The 17,776-nt window shown below is 40.3% G+C and overlaps 1 protein-coding gene across 4 annotated transcripts in view; it reads left to right on the top strand.

Moving 5' to 3' along the window:
• The window catches only part of WWOX (WW domain containing oxidoreductase), a 913,630-nt gene that overhangs the window by 261,661 nt on the left and 634,193 nt on the right, over window positions 1-17,776 (top strand). For 3 of the 4 annotated variants that reach the window (XM_019710992.2, XM_074314543.1, XM_074314544.1), the window contains exons 7-8: window positions 7,522-7,707; window positions 13,314-13,578. In XM_019710992.2, coding sequence (XP_019566551.1) covers window positions 7,522-7,707; window positions 13,314-13,578 — 451 coding nt within the window. Of the gene's footprint in view, window positions 1-7,521; window positions 7,708-13,313; window positions 13,804-17,776 lie in introns of those variants that run through there. The other variant, XM_074314542.1, reaches the window with a different exon arrangement.

The raw sequence follows: 17,776 nt of genomic DNA, 5'->3' as shown, positions 1-17,776 counted from the left end.
ATGAACAGGCATTTGTTGAATACTCTCTATGTCCCAAGTCTCACGGTCAGTTTTATGAGTATATGACAACAAACCGTGGGACTCCACCTCTTCTGTTACAACACTTATAAGTAGGTCGTGAAACTATATGAGAAAGTGTCTTTTGATTGATCAGAAAACTCAGGGAGTCTTTTCTACCTATTGTCAGCAATTGCCCAAAGAATTACATAGAAACTAAATGTTTTTACAAATTGAGGTGAGGAGCCATTTTTTTGGTCATTGGGGAGGTCCAGGGAGGGTCCCCAGGAAATGTGGGATTTGGGGTGGCTCTTGGAAGGACTGAGCACAGCCAGCATGAGTCCTGGAGACATGGTGAAATGTCCTATAATCTCTACAAGGTTGTTTACCTGTTCTCTCTGTAAGTAGATTTAAAAATTTTTTCTTTTCAGTTGTTTTCCTAGAACTCAGAGCAAGGCACATCGTAAATAAGTCCATGCATATTTCTTTTTGTTTAATTAAAGTTTATTGGGGTGACAGTTGTTAATAAAGTTACATAGATTTCAAGTATACAATTCTGTAATACATCATCTATATATCACATTGTGTGCGCTCACCACCCAGAGTCAGTTCTCTTTCCACCACCTTATATTGGATCCACTTTTACCCTCATCTACCACTCCTCTCCCCTCTTACCCTCTGGTAACCACTGAACTATTGTCTGTGTCTATGAGTTTTTGTTTCTTCATTTGTATGTTTTGTTCTTTTCATGTTTTCGGTTTTATATACCACATATCAGTGAAATCATATGGTTCTCTGCTTTTTCTGTCTGACTTATTTTGCTCAGCATAATCCATGCATATTTTACTTGACTTCAGTTAGATCCAGCAGTTTTGTATGAATCACATGTCTCTGTGAGTCACCCCAGAAGTGTGGAGATGAATGAGGTCCAGTTACTGTAATCCCACTGGGTGTAGTTGGTACACAGATACACAAATGACTCATCCTGGGGATGTGATCAGGACCATTAGAGACACACAAAGCACTATTGTTTTTCTCCGTTTTAAAATTAAGTTTCATTGTAAATATAGTAAAACTCACCCCTTTTATTGGATAGTTCTGTGAGTTGTGACAAACACATAGTCATGGAATCAACACACATATAGTTCCATCACCCCAAATTTCACCTGCACCCTTTTGTAGTAACTCCTGCCTCTCACCCAGCCCATGGAAACCATTGGTTTTTTTCTGTCCCCAGAGTTTCTCCTTTTCTAGAATGTTGTATAAATGGAAGTATTCTGTATGTAGCTGTTTGAATTTGGCTTATTTCACATAGCATGGTGCATTTATTGGTTATCTGTTGCTCTTACCTTATCCCCCAAACTTAGTGACTTAAAACAACGAACATTTATTACCTCATTCTATTAGTTTCTCTTGCTCTTGTAATAAATTGCCACACGTGTTGGCTTACAACACATATGGAAGGTAGGGATATGTTCTCTGACCAGCTTTTATTATACAACATAATAAAAGGTATAATCATATGATACATAAATCTGCTAATTGGATAGGTAGAAATGATCTTATTTAAATTTTGCCAGAAATGGAGTTTAACATCATTACATCTTATACTGGTTATCTGTAATCTAGTTTATAAATTTAAAAAAAAAAATCTTTGTCAATATTTCTGTTGTACTCATAGAATGTTTTTAACTTGGCCCCAGTATTCATGGTGGGCCAAGCAAGGGAGAAAGCAGAGGCGGTCAGGCCAGGTGTGGGCTATCACAGTGACCAAAGCTAACAACACCAGAACCAGAAACATGGAGTCACAGAGGCTGTCTTAGCTTGAGTTCCCTAGTGATCGGTCCAGCCCGGGATGGGGATGCTAGCTCAGATGATTTGTGGGGGCAGTGTTCTCCAAGGAAGAAAGAGGGAAATAGGTGGTAGTCAATTAGAAACTAGTTTCAGCCAGATCCCACAGGGAGCTCTGGAGAAAGAATTACACCATAGAGTTGGTCCTCTTTTTTCGAAGAGCACCTGGGTGAGGGCCATGACTTTCCAGATATGATGACGCCCAACAGTCCAGGAAAATTTTCTGGAGAAGTCTCACCGCAGTTGGAAATGGGTACACTGGCCCTGTAAGTCAGAACGAGACAGAACATCATGACACCCACTCCACTGGAAAGGTAAGGGACTGACAAAATATTAGGAGTCCGTGGAAGGTCTAGAGATATTGGGGTTGGTTAGTCATGGGGACTATGGGAGAAGATGGGATAGCAGATGTTTCCTAAATTATATATATACACACACACACACACACACCTATATCTATATATATCTATATCTCAGGTGACTGGTTAGAGAGTATCACCCATTGCAGAAATAAGGGTATCAGGAAGGGTGTAAGGCTTAAGGAGAAAATGGAGAGTTTAGGTTTGGGGTGGGTAGGAGTGAGATTCCAGAACTCAGGAGCAATATAGGGGCTGTAGCTGTGGGTGTGAGGTTCGCCCTGATAGAGGTATAGTTTAGAGTCTCTGGCTGGATGAAATTGCTATAGGGAAGAGTTTGGAGACTGAATCAAAGGAGGCTGAAAATGGAACTCTGGGTAGAAGAGGAAGGGCTGGAGGAGACAGAAGGTGAGACAGTGGGGGCATTAGGAGGAGGTCTAAGAGTAGAGTGTATCATAGGAGCTGAGATAGGAAAGAGACCCAGGAATCAGGGAGGAGCAGGGTCCATTGCAACAGAGAAATCTAGGCTCAACAGAAGGGAGGTTGTTGGATTTAGTGGTGGGGAAAGCCGGTGTTCTGCAAGAAGTTCCGAGAAATTCTGAATGGTGATAGGACAGAATTCATTTGGCTTGGTGATAAGATGCGAGTTTGGACAAGGAAAGAGATTGCAAACAGGGGTGAATATTTCAAAGTGAGAGATCATAAATGGGAAAAGAGAGGCTATTGCAACTTGAAAGAGCCCCAATGTCAAGCACACATCTTTCTCTTTCCTGCCCTCTTTCTCCTGTCTGTCTTCCTTTCTCCCTCTTCCTTTTCTCCACTTTCTTTCCTGATTTTCTCCTAACTGATGGTCAGAAGAACCTGATTAGTCTGATAGACAGCAAGCGTACACCAGTGGAAAGGGAGAGACTGAAGAGAAAGAGAGGGGATGGTGAATGGATGGGGCTCTTGAGGGGTTGTACACTTGAAATGAATATAATGTTAAATGTCGATTATACCGAATTTAAAAACAATGAGAGGAAGCAGGAAGAAAAAAATTTAGAGATAAGCTGTCTCAACGCCAGTAAGTGACAGCCTTTGGAATAGCACCCTCTTCTATATATTATCACCATTCAGTGCGCTTTTCTCTGTCATGTACGGAGTCTGACTACAAAGCTTGGCAGTTGTCACTTCTATTGATGACAAGCAGCACTCCCTACCGGTAAATCACTGGAACTCCGCCCTTCGTACCACAGAGCAGTTGTTCTCTGGCACAAAGGAATGTGTTGTCTCTAGAGGATGGAATTGGTACATTGCAAACATCATTCTCAGTAGATTCAGAGAATGCCCGGGGTCCACTCAGCAGAGAGGTAGGGGGTGCGTTTTCTGTGGGTAGAGTAGAACCACGGAGAACACACACACACACACACACACACACACACACACACACACTATTGGAATCTCCATTTTTACACACACAAGATAACTTTTCCTTTCCTCACTCACCCCTCACAGACCAGAATCCACCAAAGACGAGAAAAACTTAGTCCCTGAAAGCGCCCAGGAACAGCATCAATTTGGGAATCAGAATGATACTATTTTTGTTTCCACTCCCTCTTTATAGTTTGAACTTTCCTTTTGATATTTTGTAAATATTCATCATCTCAGAGCCTTTTCAATTGCAATGGCTTTTAGTCAAAACTGCGCAAAATGTGCCATTTGAATAATAAAAACCTCATTAAAGCCAGGGGAACGGACTTCTTTTCCTTTTGTACAAGCCAATTAAGTGTCTTTATAATTAAAAAAAAAAAGTCTAGCACTTTATAGTTTCATATTCCATAAGCCTGTTTTTAATTAATGGAGGTGACAAGTTTTAGGTACAGGGTACGTGTTTTCCCTCTGGTGTTATGCAATTATCGTTAATGAAGGGTATTACAATTTGGTGCAACAGGAAAGAGTTTCCTAGGTCCTCTGTGGGTTCTTGCCTCCAGGCTGAAGTCTTTGGGAAGCAAGTTTCCTTGCTTGATACAGTTTGCATTTCCTTGAGACAATGTGCAGGCAAGTATAAAGGTAACTGCAGGAGGTGTTGTTATCAAGAGGTTATGGTGTCAAAATTCCAAATGCCCAGGCCTGTCTTAAAGACAGGCAAATACTGAAAAAAATCAGCTTTGAAGAATTTGATTTTCTCTTGTGGATAAAGGGAAGGGTATAGCGATAAAGAAGTAATAATGATTTAACCCGGCAGGCCCCTCTCTCAAGATACTGGGGCTTTGCTCATCATTTTTCTGTTGTTGGAGTTTAAGTTGCTTCTGGTTCATGTACAATTTAATAATTCTAGCTCACTTATATAGATAATTATTACTCATTCTTATGCATAAACTTTTATATAAATTTTGAGTATTTCTTTAGGAAAGAATCTGGGAAACTTGTGTTAGTTTCCTAGAGCTGCTGTAACAAATTACCACAAATTTGGTGACTTGATACAAGAGAATTTCGTTTATCACCGTTCTGGAGGCCAGAAGTTCCAAATCAAGGTGTCATCAGGGTTGGTTCCTTCTTGAGGCTCTGAGGGAGAGTCCATTCAGTGCCTTTCTGCTAGCTTCTGGTGCGGGGGGCATCCCTGGGCTTGTAGATGTGACACTCCAGTCCCTACCTTGGCCTTCAAAGCTCCTTCTCTGTGTCTTCTGCCCCTCTCTTCTTTTGTAAGGACACTTGTCATTGGTTAGTTCCACCTTAATCCAGGATAATATCATCTCAATATCTGAATTTAATTACATTTGCAAAGACCCCTTTTCCAAATAAGGTCACATTCACAGGTTCCCAGTGGACCTATCTTTTAGGCTCCACCATTTAACCCCCTATGAAGCAGTGACACATCAAGGGCATGAGAGGGGGCTGGGGGAGTGGTTTACTCCATGTGTAGGCAGAATAGGGGAGCATTGTTTGCAGAGAATTCAAAACCAATAATAAAACGGACTAAAGTTTGCTTTGCATTTTATTATCATCATGCAGTGGCAGTTCTAAACATTATCAATGATACAGTATTTCTCCCTCGAGAGTGCTCCCTCAGCACTGCCCCTCTCTGCTGGGAAACAGGATTACTGGATGAAATAATGTGGGTTTTTCTAATTCTATGGTACATATTTTCCACTTAAGATCCAGGGTGCAAGAATATACTCACCAGCTTTATACGAGATAATAAAAATATAATAATAATAAAAGCAAATTTGCCAATTTAATAGGTAGAAAACACCTTATTTAAAGTGTTGCTACCGTGTTTCCCTGAAAATAAGACCAGGTCTTATACTGTGTTTCCCTGAAAATAAGACTGGGTCTTATATTAATTTTTGCTCCAAAAGAGGCATTAGGGCATATTTTCAGGGGATGTCTTTTTTTTTTCATGTACAACAATCTACGTTTATTCAAATATAGTCATGTCATCTTCTGGAACATCGTCATAATGTATTAAATGCATCTGTCTGACTGACGATCTTAACTAGGTCTTATTTTCGGGGAAACATGGTACTAGTAGAGTCCAACATGTTCTTCAGTCTGCACTGGTTATTTTGTAATGTAGTTTTATAAAGTTTTAAGATATCTTTGTCAATATTTTTGTTAGACTCAGAAAAAGTTTTTCTTATTGCTTTGTAAACACTCTTTATATAGTGAAAATATGGGTCCTTTTTAGCAGTGCACGTATTTGCCATTGTTTCTTTTTACTTTCTCTACCTAACAGATTATTTCAATTTTTAGACAGACTGCTCTTGATGCTTCTTTTATTGAATGCCAGTGTTTATTTTTCAGACACTCATGACTCTTCCGCTACAGGCTACAGTCTTCCATGAGGATGGGACATAATCAAATTGTTGCAAAAAGTAATAGCTCTATGAAAAGTGTCTATGAAAAGAACATTGGATTAAAAAATAAATAGAAGTATAGGAACTATTCCATTTCCTCGGTCACATAGGAAATATAAGGCATTGGCATGGAAGCTGAGCTGTAAGAGGAAAGAGTACCATCAATTTCCAGCCCCCTATTTTGTAGGCAGAAGTCAGAAACTCAAAGACCTCGGTGATTTGTCTGAAATGGACAAAACGCAGATCTTTGAACTTTTAATCCAGTGTTCCTATAAAACTCTACCCTGGTCTCTTTTTCCATTGTTGTATTTGTTAGGTACATTCCCAAAATGCTGTTTTTCTATAAAGCATTCATTTGGTTGCATTTTTCCTTAATATAAAGACACCATATATGAATTATGGGGAAAAAATGAAGAAAATACAAGTGAACTCAGAAAGAAAACCATTTAAGGCACATTGGGTTCCACCCACCCCAAGGAAGAACTAATGTTAACATTTTTGTGTATCCTTCATTACTGTGTGTGTGTCTATCTGTGTGTGTAAGATCATACGGTAGTATATATTATGTTTTTTTACCATGAATATTTTACAAGGTCAATAGGTTTGTTTATTTCTTATCGTTTTAATGGCTGCATAATATTCTATGATATACATATATTCAACTTCATTTAATGATGTCCCCATTGTATATTTAGCTTAACTCTAATTTGTTGCTTTTATGTTGAAATTACAAACACTAGATAGGCTTGAATACATATCTTTATATACTTCTCATTAGTACCTTAGGATGATTTCCCACAAGTACAATTTCTTTATGAGGATTTAGGATTTTGATGCACAGGGAAGGCTTGCTTTTTTTTTTTTTTTTTAAATTTTATTATGAAACAAATACATACCAAAGAAAATGGTATAACAGGCCTCCACTTACCTATTCCTGAAGCTCATTTCTAACATGTAGATTTAATCTAACCTCTAGAAGGAACATATCTAAGCAATATGTGCCCGTCTCTTTAGACAGAGCATTTCCCCTTTGGTGTGTTTACTTAACACCAATTCAGGGCTGGTTCCTGTATCCACCTTTTCCCATCGTATGTTCTCCTTGGTTTCTTATATTTACTTGAAGGGCTATTTTGATTTCATAGGTGAAGAAGCTGAGAATTGGATGAATTAAGAAGCATAGATTCAATTAGGTGGTAGAACCTAGGTTTCTGCCAGGGCGACCATCACATCCCGGTTTGCCTGGAATGATCCTGGTTTCAGCACTGAAAGGCCTGCATCCCAGCAACGTCCTCCCCAGCCTCCAATTCATAGCCCAAGCCCTTCCTCCAGCATGGTTTAAGGTTTGGCATCCTAAGGTATCTCCTTTCCAAGGGACTGGAATCTTGAAGATAGTGAAGAATTGCCTCTTCCTGAGGGAGCATGAGTGATCCTTGATTTTAGAGTGTTGATGTCTACACAACGTGGGGTGTTTTGTTTTTCAGGTCTTTGCATGTGCTCGTGTGCAATGCAGCGGCTTTTGCTCTCCCCTGGACTCTCACAAAAGATGGCCTGGAGACCACGTTCCAGGTGAATCATCTGGGGCACTTCTACCTTGTCCAGCTCCTTCAGGATGTCCTGTGCCGCTCAGCCCCTGCCCGAGTCGTCGTCGTGTCGTCGGAGTCCCATAGGTGGGTTCGAATTTGATGTTTGGTTCACTTGTCCCTTGCATTGCATCAGCTAATATCCCTCCAAGGTTGTCTTTCTCAAAATAATTCTCATTAGTCTTACTCTGAAAAGTGTGGGTATATTCAACCTGGCTTACTTAATTTTTTGAGGTCTGTTTTGTACGTGTGTGTGTGATTGCGGGGGATGACTTGGGGGTTTTGTCTAGAGCAATGCAGATTGTTTTTACAACTGTACTTCAAGCCCCTCATTGATTTTGCTTTGAGATGGAATAATAATTGATTAAATCTGAATGCCTGACCTTTATTGATTTGTCATTCAACAACTTCAACATTTCACCAAGAAGAATGTGCAGTTATTCTAGCAGGAGAAACAATGCAATTAAAGACTGCGAGATGAAATCCAATTGTTTTATAATGAGAAATTAGGGAATTCAATGCAGACATTAGCTGTGTAATTGTAGAAAGGGAAGTACTGTAGTTTGAACATATTAGAAATCTGGCCATGCCTCTTTTGGTTAAAATTTCAATTAAAACATCAGATGGCACTTCTTTTTCTATTACCATTAGGAGAATATTCAATTGACTAAAAAGACATTTGAAAATTTCATCGTATTTTCAGCATATTTGCTTCTAGAGTTGGATAAACAACTATTTGTTTAAAGAGAAGTACTCAGGAAAGACAAAGGACTTTCTGGGTGAGGCCAGATTTAATGCATGTTAGGGAGATTTTCTTGGTGTGGTTGGGAGCTTTCACTCTTAGGCAAAGTGACTGGGAAAAATAATGTGCAAGTGCCTATTTTTCCCCCTTCTTCTCTGCCTTAAGTCCTGAAATGTTTTAGTGACCCAGAATGAAGCTTATTTTTTTAATCATGCTTCCATAAAATGTAACCCCTGGGACTTGGAAGAGAGAGACCAGCCAAGGGTTAGTCTGAACCCTTTATCACTTCCAAACACAGGGGCTTATGGTATAAGTGACATACTGCAGATAGGCTGCCTTTTCCCATTTTAAATTTATGATGGCTGAAATGAAAGGAAAATGCCAGTAATAATCCTCCCCTGTGTTAAAAGACATGAAACATCTAGTAATTAGGTGGTAACAAAATCTGGACATCCTTATCTTTGCAAATCATACCGGCTTTGTGAAAGAAAGTGGAGTGGCCCTGCTAAGGAGTAACGGAGGCTACTGAGGAGGCAGGGGCTCTGGAAATAAATCTGCCAGCCCCAATCCTTTGCCAGATGTGGAGGGCACCACGGGATATGTTTAAATGAGCTGGTATTTAATGGGAGATTGTGTTGAATTGTCAGCCGCTCTCTTCCCTTTGTAAATCGGTATCTCAAAATGGTATTTCATGTGACGTCTTTGTTCTCCCCTTAACTGCAGTGTAATTCATGCCTACCTTGGAGATTTGAATCTTAATTTCATTTAAAAGATGAATTGGAAAGAAGGGCCTTGGTCTCCTGAATTAGATCCATTTTAGTTTATAGACAAGATCTTCCTGAAATGTGTTGCGAGGCTCGCCCCTATCCATCTGGTGGTGGGCACTGGTGTTCTGCCCTCAGATTATCCTTTGCACATATTAAAGGGTATTTCTACAAAACGTGAATTCTCCCATGCTGGTTTGTTGATTGCGCTTTTGCCGCCTCCCACCGCCCCCGAGAGCCAGTGTGAACACCGGGTGTGCAGTACTGAGAACACACTCACTTACCGCTCACGGACCCAGAGCCCTAACCCGTGCTGTAAAATGGAAATGTTGATATCTAATTACCTCCATAAACCTTGGCAGAATCTCTTCGTTGGAGTCAAGACCCCCTGTTAGGGGAAAAATAAAGTCCAATGTTTGCAGAAAATATTATACCAGACTGCCCCAAGGCAAAATATTTATTAGCCTCCCCGTGTCTTCACTGTGTTTTAGTTACTTATCTGGAGCCTGAGCAAGTGAATTGAGTTTCTGCACACCTAAAACACATCATATTAAAATGAGAACTTGACGTCCTTGCTGTGAAAAATTTTCACATAACAATTTTCACAAAAATAACAATTAAAATAGAATGAAAAGAGTAGAGCGCTGGCTGAACCACTCTAAACGGCCACAGCCGTGTTGAGTGCCAAGTTGCCACACACACACACACACACACAGAGCTTCTGATGCAAATTCAGTCCTATTCTTTGAACATACTAGCTTTTGTCTACATAGAATCCAGCTAATTAGTTTAGGTTGGTACTTGAAAAATCCTCAGTTTAAAAAAATAATAAAGGAGCAGTATATATAGAAATATACAAGCTAGAGGTCCCCTCAAGCAGCAAATGTTAATGTCCAGAGAGCAAATGTGAACATGTTAGTGTACTGGTAGGAGGATCGTTCTATTAAGACATGATTGTTTGGCTTTGTCAGTTATTCAACTTAAAAATAGAGCAGGCAGCCTTTGAAGAGTTGTTTTACTGCCTCTTGAGCTGAGAGGTGAATAGGGTTCCTTTTCAGGAAGCCTGCCCTGGCTCAGAGGAATCAGAAAGCTTGCCCACCCTTCCTGTTTCCTGCAGGACTGTCAATACAAGCTAATCAGATCTTAAAAATGGGTTTGCTGCCCAGGAGGTCAGCAGGGCAGGAAATCAGGGGTCCACATAAGCTGGGGGCCTGATATTTAGCAGCTGTGCTTCCACCTCAAAATCTTCATTCAGCCTGGTTCCATCTAATTTCTCATCATGGTGTGTGTGTGTGTGTGTGTGTGTGTGTGTGTGTGTGTGTGTGCCTTGTTTCTAGATTGGGGGCTACAAAAGAAAGACTTCTCTCTCTTCGTAGGAGTTTAATCAACCCAGTATTTCCCAGTCATGAGATTCTTCTGCATTGTCCTTAAAAGCCAAAGGAGAGAACTTATTCTAAACGTTAGAGAGTGCCACATGCAAAGTGCCACATTCCTCATTCTCTAATGAAGAATGTAGACGATCTGAACCTACTGGTAAAATTCGCCTTTCGAGCAAGGCTTGAAACAAAGTTTTTTTGTAATAAGGGAGACTTAACCCTTAGTTTAGAATTCCAAACCCATGATCAAACCTCAGTTCTCTCAGTTTGTACTTAGTGTGCACTATGTGTTAGGCATTGAACTAGGCAACACGCACAGGGCGCACTATCCACCTTCTAAGAATTCACAGTCTGGCATTGGAACCAGATGAACAAATGCCTTGCCGTCTGGTCTGGTAAAGACAGAAGTGCAATGTGCAGACAAAATGCAAAGCTGGCGTGATTTGCTTTGTTGCTGGTGTTGGAGGGGTGGCAGGGTTATTGAATACTAGGCCTATCATGGACTGGGTCGTGGAGACTGGACACTTAATTTCCCTGGAAACATGCATTTCAACCTGCGTTGCATGGCTTTTTTCAATCTGTCTTCCTCTGCCATCAATGTGAGAACCAGCAGTGGAAGAGTTAGGGAGTGAGAGCTTCGAAGGAAGAAGTGGCCCCTGAAGTGGGATAAACAAATATGCCAAGCAGGGTTTCCAGCAACAGGTGAGGAAAAGAAAAGTAGAGCACAAGAGTGAAGGAGGTTATATTTATCCCCTAGTTTTTAGATATTGTCTAAATCCCTGATGAGCTTTCATACTCAGAGTAGGTAGCATTGCTAAGACGTGGCCCTTGTCTCAGATCATTGGGTTCTCAACTCAACAGTTCCTTTCTGTAACCACTTGTCTGTAACACCTTATTACTATGTAGTTCAGAAATAATATGCCTTCCCTGCATAAATATATCTTAATTCAACATGCTAGCTTACTATAATATAAAGAAAAAAATAAATGGGAAGCAAAGTCACATATGTAAATCAACATGTAAATGCTTGGGCAGGGCTCCAGGAAAGGTAAGTAATCAGATACGTGTGTCCTTGCATAAATCGCCGGGAGTAGGGTGTTCACAAATGCAGACTGTTGGCTGGCCTGTGGCCTTACAGACTCCACTACCACCAGCACCAAGTCAGGCCTCAGCCCCTCCCCCGCAAAAAAACTGTCACAAACTCTGGAAGTGCTTTCATTCCTCATTTACATGATTGTTGCACTGCGTTTCTGGGAATTAAATGGGTGTTAAAACTGTGCATATATGTAAAAAACAGTTAGGCTCTAGGCTCAGATAATTGCACACAGGTTCTTCACCTAAATGAATGTCCATTGCGGAAGACCTCACTGAGCAAGACCCCACCTGCCTTGCAGGACATATAGCATCTCCAGCCCCCACCGGCAATCCTTGTGACAACCAGGAAAAGGCTCCCATAAATTTTCAAATTTCCTACTAAGTTCCACTGCCTTAGACAATTAAGCTTAGAAGTCTGGGCTCTTCCTGTGGTTTGGGGACTTGGAAACAGGCAGCCGACAATTAATTTCAAGGTCCCATTGCCATATCCACAATGGTGTTTCTGGCCATCAGGTCTGCTGATGACTTGACAGCAGCAATGTCATTTAACACTGGAAATTGGATGTCACTCACTGAGTCCTGGAAAAGGGATATTTAATTTCCATTAAAACATGCATTTCATCTGCCCCTATGATGCTTTTCTTGGTCATAGTTCAACTGAACTGCTTATATTAAGGAACAACCAGATTATTCCATAATTTACATTTTACCTTTTGCTTTTTTTTTTTTTTTTCCCCCGAGCGGTTGTCTAGATTACTCTTATGCTTCCTTATTACTCAGTGCAAATGCCCAGAGTTAATTTAATGAAGCAAACTGTTAACAAGGGTCCTTAACAAAGATGAGACCATCATCTAGAAAATTCCTCTTGTTAGGATCCATTTTTTAAAGGCAGTTACTACTTTGTTTTATTTTAAAAAGAGAGAGAGAAAAAGAAAAAAAAAAGAAAGAAAAGAAAGGAAAGAAACAAACAGCTGGTGTTTAACGACTCCGTCAGACCCAATTATAAAACATCAACTACTGACTTTGATTTGTGTGTATCCATGCCATGGGTATACTTAAAAACATTAGACTCTGCCAGAACTCATTTTGGCTTTGTTTATATTTGCCTTTTAAACATGTAAGACTATTGATGGCACCTCACCAAGGTTATAACCCCTTTATAATCATTAATTTTTAATCTGGAAAAAGTCTTGGAGGCAGCAAGACTCATCTATATATTTACTTGGATGCTCAAATGAAAATATACAGGTCTCAAGCGTTGGCTAAAATGACCCAGGAAAGCCCCGTCAAAGGTTAGGAATGTGATATCTTTCTGTTTCCAAAAGCAGCAGCCCTGTATTTAAGACGCTTTTCCATTAATTTAATTATGCTTGAACTTCCTGTTGAAGGTTTGGAAAAAAAAATGTATGTTAGAGGCGGGGTGTGGGGGCTCAGTGTTCAGCATGGGATGACCTCTCCATTTATGAGTTTGGGCCTTTATTAAGTCTATCTTTGGGTCCAGTTGGCTTATATTGTTAAATCTCCCTTGTCTATTTGTAAGGGAAACTTTGTTTCGATGTTTTGCACAACTGAGTTTTCAGTAGTCTCTGCATAGTTTTGCAGATTCGTAATAAAAATAAAAAACGCTGTATCAGAAGTCAGAGATTGGCTGCTTCATGTCATATTTTCTGCTTTTTTAATTTATTTTTATTTTATTATTATTTTTTTTTTCTCCAGATTTACAGATATTAACGATTCCTCGGGAAACCTAGACTTTAGCCGCTTGTCTCCATCTAAAAATGACTACTGGGCCATGCTGGCTTACAACAGGTCCAAACTCTGCAACATTCTCTTCTCCAACGAGCTCCATCGCCGCCTCTCCCCACGTGGGGTCACATCAAACGCAGTGCATCCGGGGAACATGATGTACTCCTCCATTCATCGCAACTGGTGGGTGTACACGCTGCTGTTTACCTTGGCCAGGCCCTTCACGAAGTCTATGGTAAGTGAACGCCTTCTGTCGCCGCAGACGCCGTCAGTGCGCTTTTATGGGGAGGGTCCTAGAGAAACCAGGACGTGTGTTTTCTTCAGCCTCTCGCCTCGTGTAATGATGAGTCTGGTCTTGAGCATCACGTCATCGGGCCTATTAAAGCCACTGGAAAGGGCTCTGGAACACATTTCCATTGACTCTAGGTGGCATCTGTTTCTCTAAAGGTGTCTCGGAGGGCCGGATAGAAGAGGTGGTTTTTCAATATTGTGTTAAGTATGGATAAACGTCTTGATAGCAGTGATTGGTTTTCTTTTGATATGATTTTTAAAAAATGATTGTTCAGAAAGTGCAGTAGTTGGAAATTGTGTTTTGTGTTCATAGGTGAAAAACATGGATTTGTGACTATTGAATTATCAGCTGATGTGATTTCGTTGTTTCCACTGAGAATCTGTACCTGATGTTCTAAATTCTTCTTTTAATGGGTGTAAACCTCTTCTGGGGTATACTTTGTCGGCTGGACGTGTGTTTTATTCTTTATTTCCCCAAAGACAAATCCTTTTGGATGAATCACACTACTGTGGTTAGATTTGGAAAGATTCACAAAGGTAAATACGACATTTTTACGCATTTGATGGCCGTATAACAACCGTATCTAAAAACTTCTTCCATGAAAGCCTTTTAGTGAGCAGTAACTTGAATGAAGAGTGTGTATTTTACACAATATATTTGGTGTGGTATTTTTCTAACCCACAGATCTTAATCTAGCTGTTTAGTATGGTAACCACTGGACATATATCACTATTGAGCCCTTGAAAAGTGGCTAATATAACTGAGATACTAAGTTTTTCATTTCATTTAATTTTAATTAAATTAGATTTAAATAGCCGGATGTACCTAATGGCAGCCATATTGGAAAGCAAGGTTAAATAGTGTATGTAGTACAGTGTCGGTTGTGTAGTAGGTGTGCAGTACTTCTTGCCATGATGGTTGTTATTCTTGTTGTATTACGTTGGTCCTGAAGATTATTTTCCAAAGTTCAATTGCCACTGTTGGATGCAAGAGTCATGGAACTAAAAAACTCTGTAAATTGGGAGTCTGGTGGTAGTAGTGAGAGGACCTCTGTTCCTGGCCCCAGAGCCCCAGGGAGAGGGTTATTGGCAAGGTAGGAAGGGTGCCCAGGTAGAAACAACTTGGGTCTCCAACCTGTACGTCTGATCCCTGCAGAAACCACTGTAGGGTGCACTTTACATGTTCCTATCCCCAAGTGATTGGAAAACAGCATCTTTTAAATGTCACAGATGTGTGTGTGTTTTTACATAAACCTTTTAGATTATGAAGACTATGAAATATGTAGCTAAGTTTAGATTCTTAGGAAAATTCTCTCTAATACTATCTTTTTTTTGTATTTGGAGGTTACTTTTTAGCTATCCGAGTTCCAGATGACTAGGATTATAAAGAGATGGGATGGGAACTATGGACTCACTTGTCAAATTCATTGCCAGTCGCTTCCCTTTCATAAATATTTAGGGCTGTGTATTCCGAAGAGGAATCAGCATGAGCATAGACCTGGGATCACAGTATCTCACCGGTCGGACAGACTGGGCTTATTGGAAAAGTCACGCACTTGTTTTGTCCTTCTGTGTGTTGCTTGGCGTTGCTTCCATCATGATAAGGCTTGTGTTTCATGGATGAAGGTTGCTCTTCCACTTCTGCCATTGTAATGCAAACACATTTTTGGACACAAGCCGCGTAGTTGCATCCCTGTTCCTACCCCATGTAAATGTTGGATTCCTAAATGCTCATGAAGAAGCTTAGCGTAGATTCAATGTCCCCGTCACCAGATGGCTAGTGTTTCTGCATTTCACTGGAGAGACAATGTTTTCCTTTTGACATGAGTGTTGCTGGAGTATACATTCCATTGCACAAGGTCAAGGAAACAAGAAGCACAACCCAGCCTCGTGCTTGAAAGTCCTGCCTTTGCTTCTCCAGTATAGCTGGCTCCCTTAAGTATTAAACAGCAGTATTCTAATATCAGCGTCCCTTTTTTATTTGCTGTGACTTGCTGTGACTATGGTGATTTTAGTTACAGTAATTAGGTCACCCTTCATGGAGTCAGGCTATTTTAAGTGCCTCTTTAAGGAATATTGTTGCAGATCAGTAATTTTACAATTGGATGTTCTTGTGCAACTTTATTAAATGTAATCTGTCTTTTAAATGTTGCCCTTTTACAGTTATACATTTCTAATTGTTGCTGTAAATGCATTATCACTTTGAAATTAATTAATTTTTCCATTTTGGCCGCCTGCAGTATAATAATCACTAATGAGAAACTCATAGGGATTAATTCTCAGCACAGCGACCCCCACTGGTAAAGCTATGCCTCAGCCACCTCTTCCTCTTGAGGTCTAGAGAAGTTTTGTCCCCTCTCCCTCCAGTTTATGATAAAATAAAAATAAGTAGATAAAAATGAGAATAGGATTTTTTTTTAGTGTTTCAAAAATGACGCAGAATTCTTCAGCAAGCTGCTTCTGAAACATCTTAAAGGGAACTAAAGTTTGCTGGGAGCTTACAAATAATCAAGTTACCTCCATCATGTATGTGTTATATGTTTATTTTCCTCTCTCTATGAAATTTCCTGTCTTTTTTTATGCAATTAAAATACTCTAAAATTTTATTTTGCATATGTATGCATATGTGTGTGTTAGTATATATGATATACTCATGCATACACATTGCTTTATGGGGCTTAATTCACAAAGCCAGGCATATTGTATTTTCAAGGATAATTTTGTCTCTTTGCCGTTGTCTCCGTGTGTGATGATTTTGGATTCTTGCCATACTCTCAAGTAAGATGCAACTTGACAGTGTGGGCCAGACACCATGCGGCTTTATATATCTTAGCATATATGTCTTCGTGTGTCTCACAACCATTCTACAATGTTAGAATTGTTATCCTTATTTTGCATGTAAAAAGAGCAGAGGACTTACACTACTTGTTCAAGAAAATAGTGTTTCCCCTTCAGTCCCCTCACCAGGGACCCCCAAGTCCACTTCCTTTGTCCAAAGCACCGCAGTACCTGTGCCACACATATCTCCTCATGCAGATATGCTTGCTTTCTCAACATGTCTGGAAGTACCTTTGTGAAATTACCCCTCTGCGCATCCGTATTTTTCCCCACCTGAGCTTTCAGCTCTGGTAAACAACCTCTTAGCTGGAGTGCCTAGGTTGAGTCCAGCCCTTTGCGGACCGGCATGTAAATTTGAAGCTGAGCACCCTCACATGCCTCTTCGGGTGTTTTGTGCAACCAAATATTTGTGTTGGCAGGTAACAGTAGAAAGAATATCATGTGTGAGGGTAGCAAGAGCTTAGCAGATGTTTTAGGGAACTGCATTTTCAAATCATTTTACATTTAAAAAAAAAAACAGCTTGAGTTTGTAGAACTTCTGAAACGATTGGGTTACGTTTCCTGTGGCCCTGTAAAGCCAGTCATTGTACTGAGTTTTAACAGATGTGCCGCTACCCTGCTAATGGATGGGCCTGCATTGCCGGTTCTGTTGCACAGTTATAAATTATAACTAGAAAAAGCACAAGATGTCATTCTTCTAACCTTCGGGAAAGCCAAGCTGGGTAATTCCGCCCTTGAAGAACCTGCTGCAGGGTGATTTATAGTTGGACAATTTAAAATATAATGAAGGAGATAATAGATGTTGATTTGTTCTTTAAATTAGTATTTTAGAAAAATATTCCCCACACCTCCCCTTTAAATACCTGCAGCTGACTACACTGTAGATACTATCAAGGACAAAAAAAACCCGTTTGAGTCTCTTGACACATTGGAATAGAAAGCGGGGGACTTCTTTCTGTGTTGGGAGGAGGAAATAGGATTTTCAAAGTGGAAATTTCAGGATATTCTTTACAAATCTAAATATTTTGAGACTCCCTGGTGAGGGTTGAATTCTCTGGCTGCCTTGTTCTTGCCAGTCCAGATATGTTAGAAAACCAGACTCCTAGGACGCTTTTGTGGTTGGGCCACACTTGAGCTTTCCTGCAGACCCCCACAGAAGGGCCTGGCTCGCTGAGGCCCCATCCCCGCAGCCTCAGAATTCTTCTTCTGCCCCAGTATTATCATTAGCATTGGTTTTATTAGTCATCTCTCAGTTCTGTCTGGAGTTTTACAGTTTACAGTGTTTGCTCAATTCAGAGTCCAAG

The sequence above is a fragment of the Rhinolophus sinicus genome, linkage group LG11, assembly GCF_036562045.2.
Source record: "Rhinolophus sinicus isolate RSC01 linkage group LG11, ASM3656204v1, whole genome shotgun sequence".
NCBI classification, from domain to species: domain Eukaryota; kingdom Metazoa; phylum Chordata; class Mammalia; order Chiroptera; family Rhinolophidae; genus Rhinolophus; species Rhinolophus sinicus.
The sequence above is the reverse complement of the archived record's forward strand: the minus strand, read 5'-3'. Positions and strand labels throughout refer to the sequence as shown.